The following is a 24,385-nucleotide window of genomic DNA, read 5'->3' as shown; positions in this document are numbered from 1 at the left end:
GGTAGATGAAACCGGATGCCGCTGCACTGCACAGGCATCCAGTCTCACACTCCGCTCCGATTAGGCCCAAATGAATGGGCCTAGTCAGGAGCAGGGAGAGTCTTCAGGCTGAATCGCAAGGCCGTATCCGCCTCAAAATCCTGACCAAAAAACCCCGTGTGCACTTACCCTAAGGATTCTCCACTGCAGTGACCACTGAAAACCATTGGATGAAAAATTACTTAAGTCCAACATTTTTCATCCCTTTCGGTTTAAAACAATGAACATCCTTCGGACTCTATTATAGTCAATGGGGTCTGTCAGTCACCGTCTGCTGTTTTAACAGTCCACGTGTCCATTATTTTGGACCAGAACAACAGACACCAGGGCACGGATGTGGACATAGTGTCAGGTAACCTTGACGTATCTGCGGGCTGGGTTCATAGACTGGTTTCTAACTGCCGTGATGGCGAACCTATGGCACGGGTGCCAGAGATGGCACTCAGAGCTCTGTGGGCATCCATCTGTGGATCAGATTATACTGTGTGGAGCAAATTGTACTGTGTTGTGGACATTTTGTAGTAGATTATACTCTGTGGAGGTCACTGTGGAGAAGATTATACTCTGTGGAGGTCACTGTGGAGCAGATTTTACTCTATGGAGGTCACTATGGAGCAGATTATACTCTGTGGAGGTCACTGTGGAGCAGATTTTACTCTATGGAGGTCACTATGGAGCAGATTATACTCTGTGGAGGTCACTGTGGAGCAGATTTTACTCTGTGGAGGTCACTGTGGAGCAGATTATACTCTGTGGAAGTCACTGTGGAGCAGATTTTACTCTGTGGAGGTCACTATGGAGCAGATTATACTCTGTGGAAGTCACTGTGGAGCAGATTTTACTCTATGGAGGTCACTATGGAGCAGATTTTACTCTGTGGAGGTCACTGTGGAGCAGATTATACTCTGTGGAAGTCACTGTGGAGCAGATTTTACTCTGTGGAGGTCACTATGGAGCAGATTATACTCTGTGGAAGTCACTGTGGAGCAGATTTTACTCTATGGAGGTCACTATGGAGCAGATTTTACTCTGTGGAGGTCACTGTGGAGCAGATTATACTCTGTGGAAGTCACTGTGGAGCAGATTTTACTCTATGGAGGTCACTGTGGAGCAGATTATACTCTGTGGAGGTCACTATGGAGCAGATTATACTCTGTGGAAGTCACTGTGGAGCAGATTTTACTCTATGGAGGTCACTATGGAGCAGATTATACTCTGTGGAGGTCACTGTGGAGCAGATTTTACTCTGTGGAGGTCACTGTGGAGCAGATTATACTCTGTGGAAGTCACTGTGGAGCAGATTTTACTCTGTGGAGGTCACTATGGAGCAGATTATACTCTGTGGAGGTCACTGTGGAGCAGATTTTACTCTGTGGAGGTCACTGTGGAGCAGAATTTACTCTGTGGAGGTCACTGTGAAGCAGATTATACTCTGTGGAGGTCACTGTGAAGCAGATTATACTCTGTGGAGGTCACTGTGGAGCAGATTATACTCTGTGGAGGTCACTGTGGAGCAGATTATACTCTGTGGAGGTCACTGTGGAGCAGATTTTACTCTGTGGAGGTCACTGTGGAGCAGATTTTACTCTGTAGAGGTCACTGTGGAGCAGATTATACTCTGTGGAGGTCACTGTGGAGCAGATTATACTCTGTAGAGGTCACTGTGGAGCAGATTTTACTCTGTAGAGGTCACTGTGGAGCAGATTATACTCTGTGGAGGTCACTGTGGAGCAGATTATACTCTGTGGAGGTCACTGTGGAGCAGATTATACTCTGTGGAGGTCACTGTGGAGCAGATTATACTCTGTGGAGGTCACTGTGGAGCAGATTATACTCTGTGGAGGTCACTGTGGAGCAGATTATACTCTGTGGAGGTCACTGTGGAGCAGATTATACTCTGTGGAGGTCACTGTGGAGCAGATTATACTCTGTGGAGGTCACTGTGGAGCAGATTATACTCTGTGGAGGTCACTGTGGAGCAGATTATACTCTGTGGAGGTCACTGTGGAGCAGATTATACTCTGTGGAGGTCACTGTGGAGCAGATTATACTCTGTGGAGGTCACTGTGGAGCAGATTATACTCTGTGGAGGTCACTGTGGAACAGGTTATACTCTGTGGAGGTCACTGTGGAGCAGATTATACTCTGTGGACGTCACTGTGGTGCAGATTATACTCTGTGGAGGTCACTGTGAAGCAGATTATAGTCTGTGGAGGTCACTGTGGAGCAGATTATACTCTGTGGAAGTCACTGTGGAACAGATTATACTCTGTGGAGCAGATTGGACTGAGTGAGGGCCTTTCACTATTTATATCACATTTGTTTTATAGCAGACATGTGATATTATTACAGGTCACAACAACATTGCACGATCGTTAGAAAACAGATCTTTGTAAATGAACATGACTTGTTCAAAATTATACCAAATGCAGTAAAAAGCTGTTTGTAAATTGAAAGCTCTGTAAATCCCCATTCACAAGTCCATATTTTGCAGGAACATAATTTCCCACAATTGTGGATCCGCACAGTATTAAGGTTAAATTGCCGTGTTTCCACTTTGTGATAAATTAGTGGGTTTTGGGTTGCAGTTTGGGCACCCGGTCTCTAAAAGGTTCGCCATCACTGACCTAGGGCAACCATACAAGGTGGTCGGCCAGGAAAGCTATTGAAGGGCGATAATAGTGGTAAGTACAATAATAAATCCTCTGACCTAAAATAAAGATTAGTGCACTTGAAGACGTCTAGTTCTGAAGTAGGCCCCAGATGGTTCATGTCGTACAAGGTTATTACTCTGTGCAAGCGACTTTTACCCGACACTGAACAGAGCGCTACTTGTGTTGAAAAAAAATTATTCATCAAGCCCTATGGAAAACAGTCCACATATTTTTTTCTGAAAGACGACCTTGTATGTAAGTAGACAAGGGATAATAACTAGAACAACTAGAGCAGATTGTTAGGAGCAACTACAAAGCCAAACAATAGACGTGAACGTACAGTATCAGCTCGCATCTAGAAGCGCAGTCAAAGCCACTTCGGTGGAAAATAGAAATGGAGGAAAAAATAAAAAAAACAAAAATTATACTGATAGAAAGAAGAAAAGCAAACACTACATTTCTCGTATTCAGAGGGTTAGATTCATAGACACATCACAAGCATGGAAACAATAGAAAGGTGCAATCCCCGTGACACTACGGGCATGGAAAGAACACGAGAAAGCGAAAAAAAAACCCAACAAAACAAAAATATATATATATATATATATATATATATATATATATACACATACACACACTTCACACTCACAGCTCATTGTATATAACACAATAGACATATGCTGACCACTCATACAACAGGATCCAGATCCCATATAGACTGGAAGATACATGAAAACAAAAAGCGTATACCGTATCCCAATGGGGTAGGAACGGGCCCATTACAATACATTAACGCGGTCAACAGCGAAAAAAAATAGGCCCTCCATCAGCATACATTCATAGCTATTCACAGGCTGCGATCAACACCACTAGGACGTGATGAGGATGACGACTCGGAAATGGGAAGAGGGATATTTTAGCTGTAAAATTACATCTATTGGAACCTGCAGGCGAGAAGATATAGAAAAACACTACATTATAGGTGCATTATAACTCACCGCCAGACGTAAGGCACAAAATATACCATCTACGTGGTGATAAATGGAAAGCCTTGAGCGGCATATTAACTTCATGGCGGACGCCGGTAACAAATGCAAATCAGTACAAAGGGAGGGTTTATAAATAGAGATATAGCCTAGCATGGAATATAGTGTGTGCGTGCGCTCAGCAAGTCCACTGAATGGATAAAAATGCCACGTCCACTTCAGTATCAATGCGGAACTAGGCAAATCTACCATATGGAAACCAAATATACCCATGTAATAATCATAGGTACCCTATTGAAACCAAATATAGGTTCGGGCCCCGATGCAAAAATCAGTATTAGGGTTGTTTGTTCCGGCTCCCAGAAAAAAGAAGCGACATGCTCATTCTTCGCGAGGCGAATCCGCCTGAAGACGCTCCCTCCTCCCGACTAGGACCATTCATTTGGGCCTAATCCGGAGCGGAGTGCGCAACTGGATGCAGTGCAGCTCAACGTATTTTGGAGCGGAACCTGAGACACAATGGAGGCTCGTTGTACTTCACACATTGATCTGGCATGATGAAGGTCATTGGACCGAAAAGTCCCTGCTTAACATTGGATCGATTTTTCGTTTACACCCGAATATAATTTTTTCTATGGCGCATCAACCTATGTTAACTTTCACAATAAATGGACTTGTGAATTAAGGCCTAAAGCAATTCATATACACAGAGATACGTTGGCTAATCCTAACGATTTTGGTGGCTTCGGCCAACCATCTAAGGAGTATGGGATCTTTCGGACTCTCGCCAGGCTGATGTTGGGGGGGGGAGGGGGAATAAGGATCAGGAACTTGGACTTCAACTACTCGATCCTTTTATTCATGGGGAAATAGTCGAGAAACTCTCTTTTTCCTCCTATACACGGCACAAGAGCTGCTCAGGTAACCAGGGCATACATGTTTAGGAGGAAGTTGGCCAATGGCTAGTTGCGCCGCCTCTCTAACCACGACATAAGCCAATGGCAGGCATCGGACAGTGACTAACTCCCCTCTCCCTACTAAGAAATTCGGTGTGCTTGGTCAACCCGAACACACAAGTGTATGGTGGAGTTAGGAAGAGCAGATATTGGTCTAAAGTTTCTCATCAATAGTTATTGAAGGTGTATGGACATCTTAAAGGGAGTGTGTGTGTCCTCAGAGACGAGACGAGCCTATCACCCCAGCCCCGCAGATACATAGGTTATGGTCACCTCAATCCAAGGGAGTTTTCCCTCTTGCCCAGATAGCACTAATTTTGACAACATGCAAATGAGTTCTTTAGAGAACGATGGTGTTGCCGATTACCCCTTTGGAGCAATGGCAACACCCTTGTTGCTCGATACAGCTCAATTGCATATTGAAAAAAAACAGCAATATCTGGGCAACAAAGACATCGATTTTCAACGGGAAACACTACTTGATTTTTCCCGTCATATGGCTGGTTGTTGGTGACAGACTCCCATTAACGGACCAGGGGTGGCCACATCTATAGCGCCACCTACAGTTAACAACCCCTGTGGAAACTACCAACACCTCAACTTAAAAGCCTTAACTTGATAAAAAAAAAAAAATATATTGATTCAACGACTATAGGCGGTTTTATTTTTACTAGAAAGTAATGCAAAACACAGAAACCCGACAGCGGCCGCGATCCTACAGCGAGGGGATCAAACAACGAACGGATAATGAATACAACCAAAAGTTACAAAGAACCGAAAAAAAAAGAAGAAGCTACAATTCAACTTATAGGTGTAAATCCCGGCAGAGACCTAGCAGGAATACTAACCACGCTTATCCCATCAGCAAACATAAAACAGACAGAACTGCACTGATCTAATATTTATACCGTAAAGCCGAGCCCGCCGCCGCCGCCATAATTGCGTTTACACGTAATAAAACTTTAATTAGTGACATTCCGCCTTTTGGTGGAAATAAACATTTATTTACTCGCTGCCAATGTCGAATTAAAAATTTCATTTCCGACCCAATAAAACATTTATAAAAGGCAGCCGGCATAAAGTCTCCCCCCCAGCGATTACATCATTCCATGAATCAATAATCCGCGCGGCTTTCGGCTTCTCATTAACAGCTTTCTGATAATATTTGCTTCAGTTTCCAAGCAGGTGTCCCCGGCTCAGCGGCGGCCAAAGCTGGGTTAAAATTTTTCCACGGTTAAGATGCAAAATAGTGTCACACCTGCAACGAGGAGACAGGTCACGTTCAATACCATGTCCGCCCCCTACACATTGCAACGCATGGCTAGCAGGGAGAAAGGGAAGGGTGAAAAGACAAAGGCCATGGCCTGTAATCCATACTGTTATTACTGCGTCACGTGCGACCGTCACACGTGACATGAACATTGAGGCTGAGTTCACACGGGGTATGTTGGTCAGGATTTTGAGGCCTCAAAATCCTGAACAAAAAGACGGCTCCCATTGAAATAAATGGGAGCTGGTCAGCTCTTTGTTTCCGGAAACGGCTTGTTTCGGCTCCCGGAAAAAAGAACGGACATGCTCATTATTTCAGGCAGAGTCGCCTCGTGAATCCACCTGAAGACACCTCCCTCCCGACTAGGCCAATTCATTTGGGACTAATCTGGAGCGGAGTGCGCGACTGCACCGGCATCCAGTCACAGCTACCCTATTTTGGACCGGAACCTGAGTCGGCCTCTGCCTCCGATTCCAGACCAAAAAAAAATCACGTGAACCCGGCCTTAGGGTCTGTTCACACAACAGAATTCTGCTTGGGATTTTTATGTCACAACCACCAACAAAATCTGCTTTGTTCCTCTTCTGGTTTGGGCTTACAATACTGAGCAGAAAAACTACCGTGTGAATAAGGCCTTTAAGGTTCGTAAGACTAAGCCTACATTCACACGACGTGGTACGAAACGGATGTAAAAAAAAAATGGACATTTTTCACAGTCCTTTCGAGTCCGTTCTGGAACCCGGCAAGACCCTGAAATGACTAGGACCAGACTGGTAAATTAGGTTTTGGTTTTTTTTTCTAGGTTTTACAAAATGTCATGCCTTGTAAATTTTTTGAAGTTGCCCAGTCCCTTTAACCCATTAAGGGCCTTTAAATCCACAAATTCAAATAGTTTTTGGGTTTTTTTTCTATTCCTTTCGATATAGCTGTAATGGTCCGTGTTTTTGCAGGAGGAGTTGTATTTTCACCATTTTGAGGTACATAAAGTCCCATAAGGAACGTGTCAAAATCTAGGCAAGGCTTGGTTGCCAATGAGTAGGGGTAAAATTGCAGCATTACTGTAACGTATACCCAGTTTCTCTATAGGACACCTTCACAAAAAGTCTGACCCATCAGATTTTTTGTAAAAAGGTCATTTATAACCTGGCTTTCCCACTGAGGTCTATGGGAGCTAAGCTACGGTGATGGCGCACGGCCATTATACCGCCCATTTCCCACTCTGTGCTGTGTATAGTCTGAGCATCGGTGGCTTTGATCAACTGGTCCATGCAGGGGCCAGTTATTGGCCCCCAACAATGAGATATTTTGGGCCAATGCTAAGGATAGGCCATACATAAAAAGAAAAATTCCTATACCTATATATCAATGTAAAACCAGTAAACCCCATAAGCCATAAACTCATGGAGGGGTTTTTATGGCGCCACCTACGGACCAGGAACCACACTGCAGATATTCAGCAGTAGGGTTTGTAGAGGTTTACAACTTTTTAGCTTTTCGGTGAGGACCTCCTCCATAACCTGATGAAAATATCACAGCTGAACATACACCCTTCTCCTTGTGCGTTTCATACATAGAGGAGCCTTGTCCATTACGAATGTGTTTACAGGCGAGAAGTATGCCGGATTGTTTACCGTAGCCGACCTCATTCATCATTACAAATGTTTCTTCTGAAAAACCCTTTCAAGATGTGCTAAAATAATAAACGGCCCCTATTCATCTAGTGAGTGCGAGGGATTAGAGAGTAAACAAGAGGCAGAAAATAAAACACATGGACCTCATACCGAACAAAGATGCTAAAGTGTCCAAGCACAAAAACCGCCATCTGTCATCTGCGAAAGGGAAAATTTACAGGGCTGACTTTTGGGTCAATGATGTAGCCATAGCATAGAACACGCACTGCAACTAAATCCTTTGCCCGCAAAATGTCATCTCACATGGGGCAAGAGGGGGCAGATTTTGACGCTGAATCCTCCTCAAAATCTGCCCCCTCACAATAGAGGTCTACAGTATGTAGACCGCTAAAGTTCTTTTTTTCCGTGAGCGGTATGTTCCCGCTCGCGCAAAAAAGAAGCGTGCTGCCCTTTCTTCAGGCTGATTCAGCCCCAGCCTCCGCCTCCCGACAGTACCCTCTGGACTAAGGCCTACTCTGGAGCGGGAAGCCACGACAGGCGCATTTTGGTCCTATTCTGACGCGGTTTCCCGTCCAAAATCAGGACCAAAATACGCAGTCACTAGTCCCGTGTGAACTAGCCCTAATGGGGTTTTCTGAGTTCACTTTTGCTGAGGATTCATGTTTCCTTAGGATTGGCCATCAATATGTGATCATTAGGGGACCCCTACAGATCAGCTGCTTGAAAAGACCCCAGCGTCCGGGTGAGCTCTGCAACTTCATCGAATACCAAACAATACTGTACGATTGGTAAGGGGGGTGTTTGGTATTGAAGTTCAGCCTCAAACCCGTCAATGGGGTAGAGTTGCTGAAGTACAAAACAAAAAAAAAAAAAAAAACGGAGAAGAGAATGTGTGAAAATATTTTGTTCATGGAGAAAAAAAAAAAATTCCAAAATATACGGGAGACTTAAATGAAGACAACAGCTTCTCATAAACAGCCCGTATGGCCTGCAGGGATTCTCTTTCTATCCATCATTGCTTTATGGCAAGCTGGAATTTACAAGACACCTAAGAAAATACGGCTGCTTGTATACTGGAGACAAAGACGTAGGGTCGGCCGTCCCAGTGACATCACCCACATCTGGATCACACGTAGACCTGGAGGACCAGGGAAGCTTTGAAGCAGTAGAGGATAAAACAGGGCAACTGAATGACAAGTAATAAGAGGGTCAATCCGTGTGAACCTGACACCAAAGTCATTGTGGGTGCAAAGCAATGAAGGCGTTTACACAGGACGGGGTTCTTAAAAGTGCGATTCCGCCTAGAAACCCTCACTTACCGGGAGCTTAGATAGGGCAAGGCCATTATAGACAACTAGCTGGTACCCGCGACTTCGTCTGCGGTGATTGTAGCAGTGGGTATACACAGGCGCGGGTAAGGTTTTCGTACTGTGTATAAGGTATGGGATATGAAATGTAACTTTGTATCTTGTTTTTGCTGTAATTCAGAGAATACGTGAGACTTTTGTGTTGAAGTTACTTTGTATTTGAGCTGCTATATATACGGTGTTGTGAGAAACTTTACATAGTGACTTTGGGACAGAAGTATTTGAAGTTAACCCTTTCCCGTCGATGGCATTTTTTGATTTTGGTTTTTCATTTTTGACTCCCCTCCTTCTAAACCTCATAACTTTTTTATTTCTCCGCTCCCAGAGCCATATGAGGTCTTAATTTTTCTTGGGACAAATTTTTCTTCATGATGCCACCATTATTTATTCAGTATAACGTACTGGGAAGCAGGGAAAAAATTCAGAATGGGGTGGATTTGTCCAAAAAATGCATTTCTGCGACTTTCTTAGGGGCTTTGGTTTTACGGCGTTCACTGTGCAACCAAAATGACATGTCCCCTGTATTCTGTGTTTCGTTACGATTCCGGGGATACCAAATTTATATGGTTTTATTTACATTTTGACCCCTTAAAAAAATCCAAAACTGTGTTAAAACATTTTTTTTTGAAAAGTCGTCATATTCCAACAGCCGTAACTTTTTTATACGTGCGTGTACGGGGATTTATAGGGCGTCTTTTTTTGCGGGGTCGGGTGTACTTTTTAGTTCTACCATTTTCGGGAAATGTTATTGCTTTGATCACTTTTTATTCAAATTTTTATCAGAATCAAAAGAGTGAAAAAAACGGCGGTTTGGCACTTTTGACCATTTTTCCCGCTACGGCGTTTACCGAACAGGAAAAATATTTGTATAGCTTTGTAGAGCGGGCGATTTCGGACGCGGGGATACCTAACATGTATGTGTTTCACAGTTTTTTACTACTTTTATATGTGTTCTAGGGAAAGGGGGGTGATTTAAATTTTTAATCCTTTTTATATGTTTTTTACTTTTTTTTAAACTTTTTTTTTTGCATTTATTAGACTTCCTAGGGGTATTGACATGGGTGGGGGGTGTCGCAGATTGTCAGAGCGGTGGGGGTCGGCAAACATGGCTGCTCCGGAGCGTTAAAGAGCGCCTCCTGGAGTATCGTTAAGGTGAGGGGCAAAGTGGTAAAGTATATGTGTATGTGATTGTGTGGGGTTAGGGGCGAGGCTGCAGAGGGCAATAGGAATTTTGTGGCTTGCTATGGTCCAAAGTGTGTGAGATTGCAGAGATGGTGGTGTGAGTTTGGGGTTTGTGGGGGTCCTGGCACAAACGTATGTGCGCTGTTGTGACGAAAAGTAGCCTATTGCGCAATCGGGTGTATTAACTATGTTTGTGAAAACTTTCAGCAAAATCGGTCGAGCGGGTTTTGCGTGATTGAGGAACAAACATCCAAACACACAAACCCACAAACATCCAAACTCACAAACTTTCACATTTATAATATTAATAGGATACCATGTTTGAAGCTTATTACAAGTTATCCAGTTACTAGGACCTCCAATATATGGAAACCCCAGTTGGGCTCTTGGTTAGTAGAACTTATATATGGGACAGGGCCCTATGCAAGGAGATCCTGTGGCTCATTATACAGAGTTCTCTCATATGGAGTACAATGCAACATGACGCTTTATGTTGGCTTATGCAGGCATAGTATGGCCCCACTAGACGTCTATAGGTGCCTATTACAACCTAAGGGCCCATTCACACTACGGATACGCTGACTGATTCTGAACGTTAAAACACGTTCAGAATCAGCGTGTATAAAGCAGATCCCATTCATTCCTATGGGAGCCGGCATATGAGTGCTCCCCATTGAAATGAATGGGCTGCTTTTTTCTCTACGAGCGCTCCCATTGAAGTGAATGGGAAGTGCTCGTGTGTACGGCTCACTCGCCTCATTCCAAGCCGTACACGCGAGCACTTCCCATTCACTTCAATGGGAGCGCTCGTAGAGAAAAAAAGCTGCCACAAGTCATCAGATCACCGGCCCTCAATCTCAGAAACCTGGTCACCCCTTTATAGCTATCCCTTAAAGGGGTTATTCAGGAATAACTAAAGGTTACCAGTATATTCTCTGCACTGGATAAGCTTTATTACTAATATAGAAGCACCTCCGATTATTACATTTGCTGAGTGCAGGACGCCTCAGTGCGCTTCCTCCCTGTGACATCATTGACTCGGCTCTACTCCTGCTGCAGGTCCATAGAGTAGAGCGTAGTCGGTCATGTGACTGAGAATCAGTGTGTTGGCAGGGGAGGCTCCGAAACTTCCGGCCTTCCCTGCTGCAAAGCTGATTGTTGGGAGCCAAAGGACCTGGATATAGTAGAAAAGCTTACCCAGTACAGGGAATGCACCTCCAAACATGGCGGCACTACCAGAGGTGCACTTTGTCGATCTGATATGGTTACTAGCTGTACCTGCCCTTTCAACCCAATTTCAAAGGGCTGAAAATTTCAGCCAAATAAACATTTAAGTTAATCTTATCAAAAAACCGTCCATGATGATAGATTGTCTGAAGGCCACGCTCCTCCACTAGGGTCACAGGTTAGGTTTGGAGGGCCAAGCTTTGGGCTTGACGCTACGTTCTGATCTCCACGTTCCTTGCTCCATTACACCAGGCACAGGCAATTACTGTTACACAACAAACAGCAGATCGAGCCGACGGAGGCAATGCTGACCGCGAGGAGCGGCCATACTAATCTGACCTGGCTCCGCTGCAACTGAACAGATGTCAAAGCCCTGCATTAAACACGCTGGAACCACTCACCATAATGGGAGCTTTGTTTCCCCAAGAATCAGAAATATTAAAAATTGAAAAACGACAAAAGAAAAACTGCAAGTAGAACAAAAACTACATTGAATAAATTATCTATGACCCTCTATATGTCCTCGGATATACGTATGTATATAAATGATATCTATGTATCAGTCAGGGCCTAGATGGGTTAATAAGCATCAAAACTCCACTGTGTGAACAAGTGTTGTGGAGCTTCGCAGACACATTTAGGGCTTGTTACGTATCCCATGGTCAGACTTGTCCTTTGCTGACACAATCGCTATAGATTGGTTTACGTATGTCGAGACTGGACGGAGCACAAAAACGTCAGGCATAAAACAAGTGGCCGCACACAAGTGATAAATGTGACCCCGGGCTAATGGGGGACAATAAACCTGCATTCAACTGTACAGCAGGCACAGAGAAGCTGAACTTCACATTCAGAGTGATATCATAAGACATAGCATGAAAAATACACCAGTGTGAATACAGACTTCATAGGATTACTTCATTCCCCTCTTGGTATATAATCCCTTTTATACACAAAATACCTGACTACCATACCAGTCTGTAATAGCACCATGTTAAGAAAACTTTAAACCGAGTCGGTTACCAGTACCCAGCATAGATAGGTTAGGAGCACCTGAATCAAAGTGTTTTCCCCTTGCAAAACAGTGCCAAAATATTACAGTTTCCTTCACTATGCAAATGAGCCTCTTAAAGGTCACACGTAGTTAGGGGTCAAGGAATTTGGTAAGGAAAAAAATCCGCTTTGGGAATTAGGAAATGGTTTTTTGAAGCGTTTTTTTTGACATTAAGTGGTTTTTGGAGCTTTTTTTGAGGAGTTTTGAGTTTTTTCCTCCAGCACAGTGTATGGATCTTGAAAAAAAAACACTAGCAGTTTTTGAAGCGGTTTTTGCCTCCCTCCCCTCCTGATAGTGGTCGTCCATAGACGAGGCGTTCCTCCCCAAACTCACAGTACAGTGCTATAGGCGCTGCTGTGAAGAAGGGTATTCCAGACTTACTGTCAGGAACGCCCTTCTGACAGTGAAGAGCTACGGTACTGGCACCGATAGCTCCTCACCCGGAGCACAGATCGGGAAAACCAATAGTGCGCTGAATTCAGTGCACTATCGGCTTTCCAGTTATATATAAAACCACATGTGTCCCAACTGATGAAAGGTCCTCTTTAAGGCCAGAAAACCACTTTATTACATATGCGGTGCAGGAATTGTTCAAAGTGTTTTTTCTAAGACAGTCTATATAGCAGTCAGCACACGTGAATACGTAGGGTCTCCCTCGCCCCTACATAGTGATGGCCAAAGCTCCAATCCTTTCACATAGCCAAGATACGTCCACATTACAGTTGTAAATTCCATCCTGACCACGGGTTTGATGACCCAAACTTAGGTCATGGCTATAATAAAGTCCCTATAATATGGCTAGAATTATGGTCATGTTAATCCAGCCTCAGGCCCGGGTATATAAAGTACTGATAAATGCAATGTGCAAATAAATAAGAGCATGTGAATACATCCCATCAGTACAGGCTCCGTGAATGGATTATACCACACGATCCTATAAGTATGTACACACAAGTGATCCGGCTTCAGGTCACTGTGAAGCCTGCGGCCTTGGCACGCCCGGACGATACAATACTAGTTTTCAGCCATAGGGGCCAGGACAGCTGGTTTTGTTCAGGAATCTCATTTTCCCTCAATTGCTTCCAGGACCCCTTGTTCATTGGCAGGGATTTTTTTTTCTGGTCCCAGAACAAGGTCCGCCCTTTACCCCCCTTCATACTATGGAATGTGGAGATGTTTATCAACTCCATTTTCTGCCGAACTGTTTTCTATTATTCAGAAGAAAAAAAAATTACAAAAATTTTACTAATGTTGAGCAGAATTACTATTCACATTGCTCCAACCTATAAAAACTATCCAACCGCCAGGGGTCATTGCAAAGTTTGTGATGTGTATAGTACAGTATAATAGACCTTAAATACATGACCTGGAATCCTAGATGGAAGGTAAGGCCGGGGCTACAATAATGTTGGCCGCATCTATAGATCACTGTTGCACTGCGATTCCTTGAATGGAGTTGTACTGCGACCACCAAGGATGTTGCGACTCCTTGTTGCACAGTCAAAGATCTCAGCGTCTCCCTTTATGCATCACATGCAACGTGCCGTGACACAATAATACCAAAAACTCCACCAGGTATGTTGTAACTATATTGAATTTCAGATAAAACTTAGAAGGCCAACTGCAGTTCTCAGCACAGCCAGGTAATTAGGGGGGCACTGCCGTGCAGCAGCTATGGAATCAGATCTGTGACCCCTCCATTTTTAGGTCTGGTGGGGGTCTTATTGGTCAAATCGTAACACAATGCCATTACTATATCAGATTATAATTCCCCTATAATAAGGAAAAGCAAAGGTTAGATTCATATCTTGTTTCCAAGACCTGCTTAATGGATACAAACACAAAAGAAGGCCATGTTATACAGACATAAAAGAAAAAAAAAAAATGTATCTGTCGCTGTCTGCTTTTATTTCAACATACAATTGCGTAGTCTACCAGACGTTACGTCCTGCGAGAAGCCAGACAGAAAGGAACAAGTGGGCGGTTGTTACATTGGTGAATATATATATATATATATATATATATATATATATATATATATATATATATATATACACACACACACACACACATACATGGAATACCATATATACCGCTATCTCACAGTATAGCAAATTATACATTGCATGTTATGGGTTGATGGTATGGTGCACCAGTCAGTTCATCGCTGGCAACCTGGGTTCAAATCCAATCCAAAGAGACCCCTGCCATACACATATGGATAAGGTTAGAGCTACACACTAGCTTTAGTAGTCGGTAATACATGGTCCACATTTCCCAGACTGGAGACCTGGACTCACAGCATCATAGTAACTATGATACAGTGAATCACGGCCTTACTGCAGGACTACAGTCCCATCATGATTGCAGAACAGGAGACAAGTCCCACGGTGAACCGGTGACTCACGGTATCATAGATGTCTATAGTATTGAGAGTCTGGGTCTCCAGACAGGGGACAGTCTGGGAAATATGGTCACTATATAGACCAGTGATAGCAAACCTTTTAGAGACCGAGTTCCCAAACTGCAACCCAAAACCAAGTGCCAACACAGCAATTTAACCTTAATAATGTGCGTATCCACAATTGTACACAATTACAGACCTGCAAAATATGGTCATACGAATGGGGCTTTATAGAGGTTTCTGCTCCACTGTGGCCCCCACACAGTACAATCGGCTGCACAGTGGCCCCCACACAGCACAATCGGCTGCACAGTGGCCCCCACACAGTACAATCGGCTGCACAGTGGCCCCCACACAGTACAATCGGCTGCACAGTGGCCCCCACACAGTACAATCGGCTGCACAGTGGCCCCCACACAGTACAATCGGCTGCACAGTGGCCCCCACACAGTACAATCGGCTGCACAGTGGCCCCCACACAGTACAATCGGCTGCACAGTGGCCCCCACACAGTACAATCGGCTGCACAGTGGCCCCCACACAGTACAATCGGCTGCACAGTGGCCCCCACACAGTACAATCGGCTGCACAGTGGCCCCCACACAGTACAATCGGCTGCACAGTGGCCCCCACACAGTACAATCTGCTGCACAGTGGCCCCCACACAGTACAATCGGCTGCACAGTGGCCCCCACACAGTACAATCTGCTGCACAGTGGCCCCCATGCTCCATGATGGCCCCCACACAGTATAATCTGTTCCACGGATGGGTGCCCAAAGAGAAGACTCTGAGTGCCACCTTTAGCACCCGTGCCATAGGTTCGCCATCACGGCTACAGATCATATTTCAAGGTTGGAAAAAGCTTTTGTGCAGCTAATCACAATGGGATGTCCAAGATTAGCAGAAACTGAGGCACAGACAGGGGGCGATGTTGACCAAAAAAACCCATTCCAATGACGTCATTCCAGTGCTTGTTTACGCCGACAACGCACGACCATTACGGCCAATCACAGCCCTCCGCAGCGCACCTTTACCGTAAGGCCCCACGTTGCAGTACGCAGGGGAAACGCATTATGCATAATTTTGCGAACCATTTGTACTGCAGTATATTATACGTCTGTGTTAGTCTTAAGAAGAATTAAAAAATGAAATTTTTTTTAAACAGGCGCCCAACGTTTGTGTCCGTTTTTTGTTTTTGCTCTTTAACATTACGCAGATCTGGATGTAAAAAAACAAAACGTAAAGTGAATAGAGACTTAGCCCCAATTTCTTGCTATTCTTGGACATCCCCTTTAATTTTCTTCCGATCGCAGACCGTAAGTGGAACAAGGAAGTTAGACTGAGGACAGGGACGGTGTACAACGCAACAGAATACGTCGGCACTATATAAATAATACAGTCCATTGAACTAATATGAATTAGTCATAAATCTAGCAGAGAGTCATTCATGATCCAGTCCATGGTACGTCAGATATCTTTAGTATTACAACCACATAAAGAACGCGCCTGGTGTGCACATAGTTTCACCCGCAGCAGCAGCAGTTTGGCGCGTTTCACAAGCACTCTGCAGTCTAGACAGTGTGCACTCCAGGGCAGGACCCTGCAATCCACATTCATGTGTGATCTGAGCTTTTCTTTCCTATAAACCCATGGGTTAAAAAAAATTCCAGAGAGATTTATGTCAGTCGGAAAATAATTTTCACAACTGCCCCGGGGTCTTGGATGACGTTCACGAAAAACAGCAAAAAAAAAATAAAAATGATGATTTCCTCCTGGTAAAGCACTAACAATATCAGACTATTACATATCCAGGGCATCGAACCTGCAGGAAAAACCCACCCAAAACATCAACAAGAAGAGAAAGCTGGCGCAGAAGCCCCCTCCCCTCCCCACTACATACTGGGACTCTCCAAACAAGTTTTCAGAGTGTGCTGGTCTGCAGGACTCTGTCAACAAAAGGGGGGAATCTGGAGTGGATGAAGCTCCAGCAGGAAGTGGAGGAGGGGTGCGGGGATATCATAAACACAGCTGAAGCACTGGGGAGGGGGGGGCCTAATTCCTCCAGCCCTCAATTAATAAGTTACTGAAACTTTAGCAGCTCTTAAAATGTCCCCCCCCTCCAACGCCATAAAACGTGTGAGTGCAAGGATCCGTCGTCCTCCTAATTTGGAATTTTTACTGTCATTTTTGTCGTTTAGACCCATAATAATTATGGCGATAAACATTTTATTGATACACGGCAGTGCCCCCTACTCTAATAAAGGAGAACCCTGATGCCATGATCATACATATAATCACATTGTGATGCCCCCTATATACAGGGCTGGTGCATATATACTACAGATCCAATCCTAGGAGACCCAGGGACCCCTGGGGGTCTATAGTCCATACAATGTCCCTACATAAACTTTATAAAATTATAGGGAAGGATGGTTTACTACAGGACGCAGAGATTACGGATCGTGGGTAATTAACCTTTCATTTTCCTTTTTGCAAAAGTCTGTATTTAGTAACAAGACCAAAATGATCCTAATTACTGCGATTGTTCCCCGGGCTGACGTCGCGTAACCACTTTCGTTTGCCGTTAGGGTGGGTCATGAACGTAACGATTTTTCACACGTAACAGCCGATGATGATGATGACAAATGTTGCGTTTACGTCACCGAAACAAATAATGAAATTTCTATTATAAATTCAATCCCTGCTATGGAATCCCAACATGATCAGATGTCAGCAGAAGTGCAATCCTAGCAACTGATCAGATTTGACCAATCCTGATTGGATGTGACAAAAACAAATCATACAATATGGAGTCTAATCCTACTAAGTGATCTGATGTGATCGAGTGCAATCCTACTAACTGATCATACAAGTACAATCCTAGTAACTGATCCCAAACTGATAGGACGTGACAAAAACAATCAGTGACCAAGTGTAATCCTACTGTGACCAATCCTGATCAGACGTGACAAAAACAATCACGTGATCAAGTCTAATCCGACAAAGTGATCTGATGTGATCAAGTGCAATCCTACTAACTGATCATAGATTTATAAGATGTGAACAAATACAAACCTAGTAATTGATCCCAAACTGATAGGACGTGACAAAAACAATCATCAGTGACCAAGTGTAATCCTACGAACTGATCAGATGTGACCAATCCTGATCAGACGTGCCAAAAACAATCACGTGTGATCAAGCCTAATCCTACAAAGTGATCTGATGTGACCAAGTGCAATCCCACTAACTGATCACAGATTTATAGGATGTGAACAAATGCAATTCTAGTAATTGATCCCAAACTGATAAGAGGTGACAAAAACAATGTGACCAAGTGCAATCCTACTAACTGATCAGATGTGATCAAGTGCAATCCTACTAACTGATCAGATGTGACCAAGTGCAATCCCACTAATAAAATGTGACCAAGTGCAATCCTACTAACTGATCATATGTGATCAAGTGCAATCCTACTAATAAAATGTGACCAAGTGCAATCCTACGAACTGATCAGATGTAACCAAGTGCAATCCCACTAATAAAATGTGACCAAGTGCAATCCTACGAACTGATCAGATGTGACCAAGTGCAATCCTAGTAAACAATTAGATGTGATCAGTTACAATCCTACAATCTGATCCCAAATTGTTGTGATGTGACCACATGAAACCCTAAATCAGAACTATCAAATGTGGAGAAAAGTGCAATCCTACAGATCTCAACCTGACAGGATGCAACCGATTCCTAATCCTACTACCAAATCTCAGGGGGGGGCGACCAAAGCAAAATCCTATGAAATGATCCCAAACCGATCAGAGGTGAACAACTAAATCCCTCCAAAGTTCCTACAACAAATCTTTAGGATCCACCGAAACCCATCAGGAAAATCTATCGCCCGTGTAGTTTAACTTTCCAATCCCTCACCGCCCGGGCATTGTCATAAACAATCCTATGGGACGCCTTAACCCCATGGCCACCGATCCTATTAAAGGGACGCTCTGTAGGATTCTCTAGGTCCTACTTGTTGTTTTTTGCAGCACGTAAAGTGTCAGATTTCAGCAGAAATGGCTTCAAATCCACCCAAAACATGAAGTCTCCAGAAAACTTTCTACAGCTCCAGCCATGTACATAAGGCAGGAAGCCTGGGCGACCTGTCAGGGCATGCTGGGAGTTGTAGTCCCCTCGGGTCGTAGCCAATCACTCACCGTCTCCCCAGACACCAGGGCCAGCAAGGCAAAGCTTAGTAGTATCCACATATTCCTCATGGTAAGGCTGTGCGGCTGACACCACAGAAACTTGGGCAGATCTCTCACTTGTTGCTGCTATAGGAATCCCCAGCAATGTGTGTCGGGCTCCTCCACGCTTGTGTTCCTATGTCCTATGGCTGCTGCTGCTGCTGCTGCCGCTTTGGTGGTGTGCGGAGCAGTGCTCGTGTCTCCTGACTGAGGCTCCGGCTCTGTGCGCTCCTCTCCCCCTTCAGGCTGCGCGCTCGTCTGTTCCTCCCTCAGTCTCCTCAGTAATATGTACAGTGGAGTAGTGCGACTCCTACCGTAGTGAAGACCCAGGAGAATGCGCTCACTATGGATTGGCAGGAAGTGACCGACCTTCCTCCATGACCCTCCTCCTCATACTCACATTACTAGCTCAGCCAGGTCTCCTCACCTTCCCAGACACAATACACAGTCATGTCAGGACCCTGCACGGCCAAATACCAGGGCTGCCCCGTGTTTAAGGCTTCATTCACACCTCAGGAAGGGGTTTATGCAGTTTATCCAAGTCAAAATCAGATAGAGAGGATAGAAAATAGAAGAGAAGCGATAAGGTCTTATTCACACTGCAGTGACTGACTTAGGGTCAGTTCACACGTGAAAACCGCCTAGCTTATTTGTGCGAGGTAAAAAACCTCGGGGAGTTTTTTTGACGCTGTTTTTTGCATTCCACGCGGTTTTTGACGCGGTTTTCGCTAGGTTTTTTTTTCCCTATATGTGCTATAGAAACTGCAGGCGAAAACCGCGCGGTTTTGTGTGCAAAAAACCGCGCGGTTTTCGCCTCCCATTCACTTCTATGCAATTCTTCAGGCGTTTTCCGCCTGAAGAAAGGTCATGTCGCTTCTTCAGGCGGAAAACGCTAGGAGGAAAAAAAAAGCTAGTGGTCTACATAGACCACCATGTTAAGGGCTAGTTCACACGTGGGCAAAGGGGAGGTTTTTGACAGCGGAATTCGCTTCAAAAACCTCTCCTTTAACATGGTGGTCTATGTAGACCACTAGCTTTTTTTTTCCTCCTAGCGTTTTTCGCCTGAAGAAGTGACATGACCTTTCTTCAGGCGGAAAACGCCTGAAGAATTGCATAGAAGTGAATGGAAGGCGAAAACCGCGCGGTAAAAAAACGCGCGGTTTTTTGCACACAAAACCGCGCGGTTTTTTGCAAAAAACCGCGCGGTTTTCGCTTGCAGTTTCTATAGCACATATAGGAAAAAAAAACCCTAGCGAAAACCGCTAGCGAAAACCGCGTCAAAAACCTCGTCAAAAACCGCGTGGAATGCAAAAAACAGCGTAAAAAAAACTCCCCGAGGTTTTTTACCTCGCACAAATAAGCTAGGCGGTTTTCACGTGTGAACTGACCCTAAAGGAGCGGTTTTTGAAGCGAATTCCGCTGTCAAAAACCTCACCTTTGCCCACGTGTGAACTAGCCCTTAAAATACATTGTTGGAGGTTTATTAACCCCTTCCTGCCACAGGAATTTTTTTGATTTTGATTTTTTTGTCTCCATGCCTTCCATATGCCATAATAGCATACCTCCCAACTTTTGAAGAGCCGAAAGAGGGACAAAACATGCGGCGCGCGTGGACGCCGCGGCAGACTTAACTCCGTCCACTTTTATGTTGACTCCGCCCATTCTCATTCATTTTTCATGTGCCCACACACATTATAATCCTCCCATAGTCACCTGTAAATTATATTCCCCCCTCCATCTCTGCCCCCAGATTCATGTCCCACATCTCTGCCCCCAGATTCATGTCCCCCCTCCATCTCTGCCCCCAGTTTTATGTCCCCCCATCTCTGCCCCCAGATTCATGTCCCCACATCTCTGCCCCCAGTTTCATGTCCCCACATCTCTGCCCCCAGTTTCATGTCCCCTCCATCTCTGCCCCCAGATTCATGTCCCCCCCATCTCTGCCCCCAGATTCATGTCCCCACATCTCTGCCCCCAGATTCATGTCCCCACATCTCTGCCCCCAGTTTCATGTCCCCTCCATCTCTGCCCCCAGATTCATGTCCCCCCCATCTCTGCCCCCAGATTCATGTCCCCCCATCTCTGCCCCCAGATTCATGTCCCCCCATCTCTGCCCCCAGATTCATGTCCCCTCCATCTCTGCCCCCAGATTCATGTTCCGCCATCTCTGCCCCCAGATTCATGTCTCCCCATCTCTGCCCCCAGATTCATGTCTCCCCATCTCTGCCCCCAGATTCATGTCCCCCCATCTCTGCCCCCCAGATTCATGTCCCCCCAGCTCTGCCCCCCAGATTCATGTCCCCACATCTCTGCCCCCCAGATTCATGTCCCCACATCTCTGCCCCCCAGATTCATGTCCCCACATCTCTGCCCCCAGATTCATGTCCCCCCATCTCTGCCCCCAGATTCATGTCCCCTCCATCTCTGCCCCCAGATTCATGTTCCGCCATCTCTGCCCCCAGATTCATGTCCCTCCATCTCTGCCCCCAGATTCATGTCCCCCCATCTCTGCCCCCAGATTCATGTCCCCCCATCTCTGCCCCCAGATTCATGTCCCCTCCATCACGGCCCCCAGATTCATGTTCCGCCATCTCTGCCCCCAGATTCATGTCCCTCCATCTCTGCCCCCAGATTCATGTCTCCCCATCTCTGCCCCCAGATTCATGTCCCCCCATCTCTGCCCCCCAGATTCATGTCCCCCCATCTCTGCCCCCCAGATTCATGTCCCCCCATCTCTGCCCCCCAGATTCATGTCCCCACATCTCTGCCCCCAGATTCATGTCCCCTCATCTCTGCCCCCAGATTCATGTCCCCCCCATCTCTGCCCCTAGATTCATGTCCCCCCCTTCATTTGCCCCAGTGTCATGCCATGCCGGAGGACACCAATGAGTTGAAATCAGGACATGCCTCCCGCTGACCGGGACCGCGGGACAGGACACCGAATTCGTGAATGTCCCGAGGAAATCGGGACGGTTGGGAGGTATGTAACATATACATATATTTTTTTATTGTTTTAACGTGTGTTTCCGTTCACAAAGTTGTATGAGGGTGCGTTCACACAGAGTTTTGCGGCGCTGTTTTTGCCACAATAAGGGAGTCTTCACATGGAGTAGACGCGCGTGTATTTTTGCAAAATACACGTGTAAAAATAAGACTCCCATTGACTTCAATGATATTTTTTACGCCTGTAAAATGTCATTGAAGTCAATGGGAGTCTTATTTTTACACATGTATTTTTACACGTGTAGGGTGCATTCACACGATGTAACGTGGAGCGTGATCTGGCACGTATACGGCGTGTCAGAGTTTGAGCACTCAAAAATATCCCATTGAGTTCAATGGGAGTTAGGGCTAGTTCACACATGGGCAAAGGGGCGGATTTTGACAGCGGATTTCGCTTCAAAATCCGCCCCTTTACAATGGTGGTCTATGCAGACCACCAGGCTTCTTTTTTCCGCTAGCGGCAGAAAAGAAACAACCTGCCCTATCTTCAGGCCACGCGGCTTTCCCCCTGGCAGCACCCTCCTATGTCGGCTCATTCATTTGAGCCGACAGCGGAGGGGAAAGCCGCGACCGCGATGGTCGCGGCAGGCGGGTTTTGACCAGAGAGACGCGGCTCGCCGCGGCTCTCTCGGTGTCAAAACCCGTGCGGGCAGTTCACATGTGAACTAGCCCCTATGAGTGTATACGCCACGTTACTTTGCTAAATAACGCGGCGTATACCCTCGTAACTCCCATTGAAATGATGGGATCTTTTTGAGCGCACAATCTGCTGACACGTGTATACGTGCCAGATCGTGCTCCGCGTTACATCGTGTATTTTGTTACACCCGTATTTTGCAAAAATACACGGGCGTTTACTCCGTGTGAAGGCTCCCTCTAAAGGTAAGTTCACACTGAGTTTTTTGGTCAGGGTTTTGAGGCTGTATCCGTCTGAAAATCCTGACTAAAAAGATGGCACCCATTGAAATCAATGGGAGCTGCTCAGGAGGTGAAGCGAGGTGCTCGTTATTCAGGTTGGTTCGCCTCGCAATTCAGCCTGGAGACACTCCCTCCTCCGGACTAGGGCCATTCATTGGGCCTAATCCAGAGTGGAGCGCGCAGCTAGATGCCGGTGCAGTGTACTGGCTTTCAGTCGTAGCTCCCCATCTTTTGGACCGGAACCTGAGGCGGCCTCTGCCGTGGGTCATCCCATGGGGCCTGGCCTTAAAGGGGTTGTTCAGGATATTTTTTTTTTTTTTACTTTAGACTAGGGAAGGTGTTACAAAAACCGCAAAAAAAAAAAATAACTTACTGAGGCTAGGTTGACACTTGCACCTGGTCTCCTTTCGAGGTTTCCATCCCCGAATCCGTTTGTAAGCAGGACTTTTCTCTGCATTTTTGCACCTTTTTCGGGCGGAAACCCAGTAGACCCCATTATAGTTTACAGAATACACAGGTTTCTGCGGTAACCACTTTTTAAATCAGATTAGGTTTCCGTTCGTGGGGTCCCCAAGCCGAACCCGAATGCAGGTGTGAGCGTAGCATCACCTGTCCTGGCCCCAGAGCAGGTCCTCCAGCTCCGCCCTTTTCCCCACCACAGGTGACTGCCGAGGTTGCTGATTGGTGTGTCACGTTCCTTGTCCTTTCCTTAGGCCGCTAATTGGCGACGTCTATGGAAAGGGACCGGACACGTCAAAGCCAACAAGGACTTGCAGCAAAAGATGATCGTCGAGCAGTAGGACCACGCTGGGAGAGATCGGGAACAGGTGTGTAAGGTTTTATTTTTTTTTTACCTTCCCTGGCCTAATTTAAAAAATATTTTTTATCTTGGACAGCTTCTTTAATTTTTGCGAGCCAAATTGTTCTTCTTTATGGTACCGTTTAAATATTCTGTACAATGTACTGGGAAGCTGGAGAAAAATGGGGTGGAATTGGAGGAATTGGAGAAAAACGCGTTTGCACAACATTCTTAGGGGGCGTTCACACTACCGTTGGTGTCCGTTATGAAGGTGTCCGTTTAAAAGAAAAAAAAGGACATCTATCATAACGGACATTAACGGACACTAACTGATGCTAACTGATGTTAATGTGTTCGTTTTTTTAACTGATCCATTTAATGGATCAGTTAAAAAAACGGACACATTAGTATCAGTGACGCTGGGTTCACACCTGCGTTCATGTCTCCGTTCTATGGTTTCCGTCTTCTGCATGGCAGAAGACGGAAACCATAGACCGGGTCCGGCCATGCGCGGCGGTGAGCGTTTTATGCTCTCCGCCGCGAAACCGGATTTTTTTATCCGGACACAGAGTACTGCATGTCCAACTCTGTGTCCGGATTATAAAACCCGGTTTCGCGGCGGAGAGCGCAAAACGCTCACTGCCGCGCACGGCCGG

At 45.5% G+C, this 24,385-nt stretch overlaps 1 protein-coding gene across 1 annotated transcript in view; it reads right to left on the bottom strand.

Annotated features, from left to right (window-relative positions):
* SDC2 (syndecan 2) overlaps positions 1-19,325 on the bottom strand; it is an 82,242-nt gene extending 62,917 nt beyond the window's left edge. Inside the window, exon 1 of the mRNA XM_075270342.1 lies at positions 18,980-19,325. Within this exon, the coding sequence (XP_075126443.1) occupies positions 18,980-19,039 (60 nt within the window). The 5' untranslated portion in view covers positions 19,040-19,325. The remainder of the gene's footprint in view (positions 1-18,979) is intronic.
* Between the last annotated feature and the right edge of the window lie 5,060 nt (positions 19,326-24,385).

Source organism: Leptodactylus fuscus, chromosome 4, assembly GCF_031893055.1.
Source record: "Leptodactylus fuscus isolate aLepFus1 chromosome 4, aLepFus1.hap2, whole genome shotgun sequence".
Classification (NCBI taxonomy): domain Eukaryota; kingdom Metazoa; phylum Chordata; class Amphibia; order Anura; family Leptodactylidae; genus Leptodactylus; species Leptodactylus fuscus.
The sequence above is the reverse complement of the archived record's forward strand: the minus strand, read 5'-3'. Positions and strand labels throughout refer to the sequence as shown.